At 38.6% G+C, this 8,574-nt stretch overlaps 1 protein-coding gene across 1 annotated transcript; it reads right to left on the reverse strand.

Annotated features, from left to right (window-relative positions):
• Nucleotides 1–558: 558 nt before the first annotated feature.
• Nucleotides 559–5,417, reverse strand: LOC116708417 (cannabinoid receptor type 1B-like). Its single transcript, XM_032546264.1, is given in 4 exon segments — nucleotides 559–2,656; nucleotides 2,658–2,819; nucleotides 2,821–3,455; nucleotides 5,221–5,417. Coding segments are annotated over 3 exon segments (1,398 nt in total). The 5' UTR covers nucleotides 3,397–3,455; nucleotides 5,221–5,417; the 3' UTR covers nucleotides 559–1,996.
• Between the last annotated feature and the right edge of the window lie 3,157 nt (nucleotides 5,418–8,574).

An 8,574-nucleotide genomic window follows, 5' to 3' on the forward strand; every position in this document is an offset into this window, starting at 1 on the left:
TGTGAGAAACTGAGCTATGAGTTTTAATTAGCTGTAAATTTGAAACATTAAAAATGGCATAAAAAGGTGCAATAATTATATATACTGAACGTTTACATTCTTAAATTGAATTAAAACAATAAAACACTTTATTTTGCCATATTCTGACGATTATTCATTTTCAATTCATTTCCTACATATGTCCACAAGATGGCAACGTTAACCATAAAAAACTAAAATTGATTACTAATATCTGGTGATGCCCGACAGTTTGTAGCGTCAGATACAAACATTTATATACTTAAAAACAATATAAAGTTGCCTTTAGTCACAGTTTAGTTCCAGGAAGCTACATTTTCTGGCTTCGAATCCTGAAATTAAAAGAGTTCACAGCAAGAGAGCTGGTCAGTCACTTAATGTAACATCTTGGGTTTCCTTTCATTTAAAACTTTTAAACCAGTTTGAGTAATAAAATTAACTTTACTGCATTGTTAATCAGGGCCGTTTGTAAGGAAAGGCTGCAAACCGCAGCCTTAAATAGGCAAAGCTCTAAACTAATAAAACATCAACAGAAGGCGATAAGCTGGGATATTCAGTTTATTTTAAAAAGACACCCAACATTTGAACCAAATTAGGACAAAAATAGATAAGATTCACACCTTACCAAGTACTTCCTTGATTGTAAATACTGTTATGTGACACAGTGGCACAATAGCTTTTGCACAGGAGTGACGCAGTGCAGGATTAAAACTCTTTTTTGTAAATACAATTAATAATTACCAAAACAAAAACTAAAAAAAATATTTTCACAACAGATCACTGTCAAAATGTTGCAGCATTATGTAGTAAAAATGAATAAAATACAACACAACACAGCTGAAAAGATCTTCACTTTTTAAGCAGGAGCAAAGGCAACAAAGCATCAGTAGATCCTCCAACACAAAAATGTCCTTCATCGAAATGTTTTTAATTATTACAGAATCTAGGCAATAAATTGATTTTATCGGTTAATTGAGTTTTTGAATACTGGAATCTGGACTTTCCCCATCCAGAGTGATGTCCGCTTCCTCAAAGCCGCCATGTTGTTTGACAAGCGTATTTTAAAGCTTCTATTTATTTGGACTTTGAATTCAGGTCAACTCTAAGTCAGAATATTAGGACTGGTTTAATATTTATTTTCCTTTTAACTACAAGAATACAATCATAATGTTAGAAGAATAAATTAGTAATTTTATGAAAAATAACCAAATATTAAAATGAGCAATGCTGAGCACCTTGTGAAGTTATACTTTGGTGTAAATTTTACACATAATACTTAATGTTTTCACAGCATCAAATCAAATTATTATCAGTAGCAGAAGTGAAACGATCATGCAAACAACTGAGTCACTTCAGACCCTGATAACTCTGAGCAAACAACTTTTTTCTTGCCATTTTAAGAAGTTTTCCTGGTAAAATTGTCTTTATTCTGCTAATATTATGATTATATTGTCGTCGTAATTAAACAAGACATTCTGGTAGCCTGGCCTAATCACATGATTGAAATAAAATCCACTTTTGAAAATATTTTTCTTTCATTTTTTTTCATTTTTTTTTTTCATTTGTCTAAGAAAATAATAAATAAATAAAATTACAAGAATAGACATAAAATTACGAGAATAGTCAAAATAATGAGAATAAAGTCATAGTATTATGTGAAAAATAATAGTATTTCAACTTAATTCTCTAAATATTCAGAATTTATTTTTGTAATTTTTTCATTTTCTTTTTTTTTCTTAGTATGGCCCTAGTAGTCCGTCCATCTTTTAGAAAGGAAAAAAATCGATTAAAATAAAAAATCAGGTCTTTTTAAGTCATATGACCGAGGTCTAAAAGTATCCATCACCATTTTTTTAAATCCATAAAATCCTATTTCTTTTTTTCTTGTCATTTTGGCACATTTTATAGTAATAAAGCTAACAGGTCAGAGACTAAACAACATTATTAGTGTCACAGTTGTGCAGAAGCGTCGTTGGTTTCAGACGGGCTGTGCTGCAGAAGACTCCGTGCCTCCAGAAACTCTAACCTGAGATACTTTCGCTTCAGTTTTCTCACGACGGCCGCGTTTTTTCTCCGCCCTGCCAGCTGCTGCAGCGGCGGCGGCGGCTGCTCTCATGCTCCTGCTGGTCCAGTCGCTCTCGGCGCTGCTGTCCAGGGTCTGGGAGCCTCCGCGCCACATGTGGCAGATGTTGCGGAAGGCCCTGCGCAGGTCTTTGCTCCTCATGGCGTAGATCACGGGGTTCACAGTGGAGTTGAGCAGACACAGCATGCTGCAGAAGGCGAACACGGTCTTGATGAAGTCGTCCACCTTCCCGAAGAGGTCGTAAACCATGATGGCAAGTAGCGGGCCCCAGCAGATGATGAGGGCCACCAAGATCATGACCAACGTTTTGGCCAGGCGGAGGTCCATCCGGGCTTGCTCGGGCCTCACCGTTTGCACTTTGGCGCCTTCTGCGGTGTAGATGATCACGCTCCTCTGGGAGGTCCGGCTCAGCATGCGGACGGCGTGGTGGTGCGACTTCCAGAGGATGAACATGTAGGCGTAGATGATGAACAACACCAAGACGCTCGTTATCCCAATCCAGAACATGAGGTACCTCCGGTCAATCAGCGGGAAAATGTCCGAGCAGACGGAGCCCGAGCCGCTTGCAGTTCCAGCCGAGCAACGGCAGCAACGAGATGACGATGGAGATGGTCCACATCATGCTGAAGGCGATCACGGCCTTCGTCTTGGTGACGATACGCTTGTACGCCATTGGCCTGTGGATGGAGATGTAGCGGTCAATGGCGGTGAGGAAGAGGACTCCCGACAGAGGCCGTGAAGGAGGCGATGACTCCGGCCAGCTTAAAGAGGAAAACATTAGGGCTATCCTTCCTGTGCAGAACATGGAAGTCCAAGAAGCTGTAGACAAAAATGATGCTTCCAATGAGATCGGCCACAGCCAGGCTGCCGATGAAGTGGTAAGAAGGCCGAGATCGAAGCGTTTGGGAGTGGAGGATCACACACAGAACCATGAAGTTCTCCAACACAGTGAAGGTACCCAAAGTGAGCGCCAAGATGACGATTGCAAGCTGCTGACTAGGGGTGAGGATCATGAAGCACTCAAGGTTGTCCGCTAAGTTCTCCGCACACTGCGGCGCATCGACGCTCTCCACTGCGGTGGCATTACCCAGCGCTAATCCCGAGATGTTGGTGGGAAAAACCGGAGCAATGGCGGTGAAAATCACCTCCTTAGTTCCAAGGACGAAGCCGTTCTTCGATTGGCCAGAGTCGACGGAGAGGTCATCGTAGCTGGCGTCGTTGGAGCCCAGGTACTGCACACCTGTTGTGAGCGCGCTCATAGCCGTGCCAGCCATCTGGTGCGCAGCCAGCTTCATGGCGGCAGAGATGCTCAGTGAAAAGGCAAGTTGGGTAACAGCATCAAGTGAAAGAACATCTAAAAGACAAAAGAATGTTTGGTTTCCATTAAAGGGGTGTTATGATGTGTTTTCCAGTAACATAGTGCCATTTTATAGCACAATCAGGTAACTATGGTAACTTTAGTTGTAAAAATATTACATATGTTAAATATGACTTGAAGCTGCAGTATGCAACTTTTACATATTTGTTCAGTCACCATGTTGTGACAGTATAAGTTGGGACAGATAATCTGTGAAAATATCGATGTCCTCCCTGAGCTGCTATTACCATCTGAAGAAATGCAAAAACAGTCAATCAGAACCAGGAGGAGGGTCTTAGCGCTGTCCATCAACCTTATGTACTCACTGCTAAATGTGCTAATGACGGAGAAAACAACTCACCATTACAGGAAAACTGTTTATTCACCGTCATCAGCTGGCTATGCTAACTAGCATGCAGCATAGCAGAGAGCGTGGGGGCCTGGTGGAAGAAGGATGAGCAGTGCCATAAGAGATTGTGATTGACAGCGCTAAGACCCGCCTCCTTGCTCTGATTAGTTGTTTCTAGTTAGCACTAGGAGAAGGCAGAGGAGTTCAATTTTTTAACAGAACATCTGTCTCATACCAAACTATCGTGACTCACGACATAATGATAGTTTAAACAAATATGTAAAAAAAAAATAGGGATTTTTTAAAAGTTACATAATACAGCTTTAAAAGAAATCTGACTGTAACGTAACGCCTTGAAATTGGGCCTCTGCCTCTGTAAAAACTCCTGCTCTTTCTGAAACTCCAGCTTCAGGAAGTCATCATGTTTATTTTTACCAGTGTTTCACTGAAAAGTAGCTCCTATAGTGAGTTCAGCTGATGTGCAGCTCCCCCAGAGGTTTTCTAATTGCTGCTGGCTAGTCTGAAGGAGCTGCTGCTCTGTGAGGCAGACGCTTGTTAGTTTGGAAATTGCAGCTCTGAGGAGGATCTCCGTCCTCGAAGACGGGGCTAGGGTCCACTCAGGCTTTTTGGACAGCTGAATGGTTGCCATGGAGATTAAAGGATTAATAAAACATGCATGAAAGAATCAAGACAACACTGCAGGTATGATTTTGATGAACAAATAACATTAGAACAATGCAAAGGTAAAAAAAAAAAAAGTCGAGGAGGAGCTTTATTCTCAGAGGCGGAGCTAGGCCAACCAGGCGTTTAATGGTTGCCATGGCGATTAAAGAATTTTTTCAAGCATGCAAAGAATCAAGGCAGCACTCCAGGTAAGTTTATTGATGAGGGAATAACATTATAAGATGATGTAAAGCTCAAAAAATGATTTTCTACATAATACTGGCCCTTTAAGAATGCAATTATTTCTTATTTAAAGTGATTTTAGTTTCAAATTCAAAGAAAAAATAAAACTTAGGGGATGCAGCTGACTCACAGTTCATCCCTGACAATAGTGGGAAACTGAACAGTTGACGAACCTTTGCAGCCTCAGGGCATGGAGGAAACCAGGGGCATTCTTATTAATTAAATCAGGTCATTACGCATTAAAGCTGTTTTTTAATCCAGTAATCACCAGATTAATTAGGCATCATGGGGCCAGCTCCGGGGATTAAGAATGTCTGATCAATGAACCTTTAAGATTTGGTGACAGAATTCAGGATATGAATTATTTACTCTCAGATTTACATAATTATTTAGCAATAAGACATCAAGAAGACCAAATGATTCAGGTGCAGCACTTATATAAAAAAAGAGAAATAATTTATTAATTTTAATAATAGATGCATGTAGTAAAGTTTGAAAAACACAAACCTTCATTGTTTCGCTCCAAATATCCCGCAGTGATCCATGCTGTGGAAATAAAAAGTGCAAAGTCCGGGTGAGGAAAGCCTTAAAAGCGAGAGTTAATTAGCAGTAGTTGTTGCTATGGGGATGATTGCAGGAGGATAATCCCGTTTGGAGCCTTCAGACAGACGCAGTGAGCATCAGAGCCAGGCTGGCTGTGCGCTGGTTTGGGAGAGGGGCGGTTATAAAGCGGCGCTTTGTGCGCCAGCCGCATGGTCACGTGACCTGAGGTGTTGGAGCGCAGCTCGCGGTTCTCATCACTATCTGTTATAAATAAACACATTAACAGCTGCGGATGAGTTTTACCTCCCCACCGTTAATGAATCGCACACGACAGAAGGCGCTTTTTAATATTTCTACTGCTTTTTTACGGGTGAAACCTTTTAATGTGAATTTAATGTGATTGAATGGTTGTGTTAGAGTACCCAAAATTTGCATCCAACTGTAACATGTTTTTACTCAAGTGAAAGTAAAAATTAACAGTCTAAAAAATTACTCGAGTAAAAAAAAGTACCTGGAGGAGAAGGTACTGAGTAACTAATCAGAACGTCCCATTTAAAAACGGCAGATGAAAGTGAAAAGTTATGTATAAATTCTGGTATTTTAAAAACAAAAATAATGCAAATAAATATGTTTAAAAAACAGAGTCAATGCTTTTCCTATTCATAAAAAAGAAACAATGAAACTTTAAATTATTAATGTTTCGGCAAAGTACTTCCAGTAAATGGCTCAGGCTCAGCACAAGATTATAAAAATATATTTTTTACACAAACAAGAAGTCTACTGTAAGTGTCAGATGCATGTTTTGTTTTTTTCTTCATTAAGTGAAGTTACTCGCAGTTACCTGAAATTTTACTCAAACAAGAGTAGCGATACTTTATTATAAATTACTCAAGTAGGCTAAGTAAGAAATACGGTGCAGCAAAACGACGTAACTGTACATTTTTTTCAAAACTCAAACATAACTGAGTAATATTAACAACAAATAAAAACCATTGTTAGAAATGTTCTTAAGTTCAGAACAGTGTTTTATCAACGTCTCAATTTTGAGATATTTCTAAGTGACTGTTTACCGCCGTTAGCCTGCATGCTAACTACCGTTAGATTCTTTCTCGAAAAACTTAGGCAATTTTACGGATATTTTCCCCTTTAGGTTAAAAAGTAGTTGCAATATATCTGGCCAGATTTATTTAAGCACTGGTCCAGTATAAAATTGTATATTTTATGACAATTTTATGATTGTCTCATTAACGTGGTTTATTTTGTACATAATCAGACTGTTTACTCAGGCAAAAATACAATAGGAATATTTCACATTTTTTAAAATGAATTTTCTTATGTGTCCTAGTTTATCACATAGAATCTTAAAATAAATCATAAACTGTGTATGTTATGATTATTTGTTATTTGGATTTTTAGTTTCAGTTATATTCTCTTTTGATAATTTCTTTGCTTTTCTTTATTTCTTGCCCCTTTAGTTTGTTCCCTTTTCAAAGTTACCCCATTTGACAGCGTATGAGACAGAAGGAAAAACTAAAGATTTGTGAGGATTATTTTGAAGAAAAAAAAAAAAAAATCCTGCAGTAAAAATCGCTGCATAGCTTCAGATAAAAGGCGTTGTGAAGCAACACGAGTCATTTGTTCAAGGCTGCTACTCTCTCCAGCTCAGACTGAAATGAGCTTGATATTTGTAATGCTGTCCTAGAAGTCAAATTAACATAAAATTCTGTTTTATAAGCCCAACTATGGACTAAAACATGGATTTTTTGCTTGATTAAGGAATAAAGATTTGTTCTTCCTCAACTACATTGAGAAAATATATATTTACAGCATATTAGAATATAACAAAAGGCAATGTTGATTGGGAATCTTACCAAAATAAACATTATTTACTATAAATCTCCATTTTTTCATGTACACACGCAAACAAAATGGAGTTTTCTCAAATCGCTTTTATAAATATTTGCTTTTAATAATATTAGATGAAGTTTTTGTGTAATTTTCTCCTTGTTGCTCTGTTGCTCCATATTTCCTGGTGTCCCTTTGTTTAGTTGCTCGCGCTGTTTTCAGTTTAGTGATTTAAAAATCTTCAACATGATCCTCCTGAGTTCCTCGTCCACCTTTAACAACACCAAATAAATGTTCCGGTAATTTCACGCTCCTATATTTTTGAATGGGCACCATGCAGTGCAATTCTAGAGCAATTTGAACCTCAAAGTGCTGCTCAGTCTATAATTTATCTGTTTGCAGCAGTTGTGGGTCATAAGCACACATGAGTTTTCCTGCCCTGCACAGCTGCACAATTATTTCCCCTGTGCTCCCTCCGCAGCGCTGGCTCACAAATTACATGTATCTTCTTGTGGACTCATAATGCTGGGTTTATAGTGCATACGAGCAGCTATTGATTCGTTGTGGCAGAGTAGGCTCTCTTTGGGAAGACATTTCACAGACTGACCAGATTTCTCATGAGAGGTAGATATTGATCTGGAAACGACCGTAGAGCATTTTCTGTTTCGTTTGTTTACGTTCAGGGTTTTATGTTCAGACTGTTACGTCTCGGATTAAAGGTGCAAACATTTATTTATGTTGTAGCTCTCAGTAATATTCTGTTCAAGAATTCACTTAGATGTTACTTTCTGGAACTTTCTTGATCATGTTTACAGGTTACGCTCTCAAGACGTACTAGGTAACTTTCCAAAACTTAACAGGTACTTTCATGGAACCTTCTAGGAACTTACTGGTTAAATCCCAGAAAGCACCTAGATCTAACTGGTTACTTTCCTAGAACTTGCAGAGTATTTCCTGAAGCTTTAACAGTACTTACAAGTTACTCTTAACTAACCAAGTACATTTCCAAAACCTGCCAGATACTTTCCTGGGACTTTGTTGGAACTTACAGGTTAAATCTGTGAACAGTTCATTAAACTAATTGCCTACTTTCCTTGAACCTACGAGGTACTTTTTTTAAAGGTTTAACCATTCAATAAAGTACTACTTTTACAGGCTACTTTCTCAAAACTTACCAGGTACTTTCCTGTATTTTTACTTATGGGTTACTCTCCCTAGACTTACTAGGCACCCTTCCTTACTGGTTAAACTTCCCAGGTACTTTCCTGGATCTAACTGGTTGCATTTGTAGAACTTTACAGATTCTGTCCAGCTTACTTTCTCAGGAGGTACCAAGTACTTGCAAGGTACGTTCCTGTAACTTACAAGGTTTAAATTGCCAGAACGTATGTGGAACTAAGTGGTTGCTTTCAGAAAACTTACCAAGTACTTTCCAGCAAATTGAACTGTACATAAAGGTTACTCTTTCAAGAC

This window comes from Xiphophorus hellerii, chromosome 19, assembly GCF_003331165.1.
Source record: "Xiphophorus hellerii strain 12219 chromosome 19, Xiphophorus_hellerii-4.1, whole genome shotgun sequence".
In the NCBI taxonomy this organism is placed as follows: domain Eukaryota; kingdom Metazoa; phylum Chordata; class Actinopteri; order Cyprinodontiformes; family Poeciliidae; genus Xiphophorus; species Xiphophorus hellerii.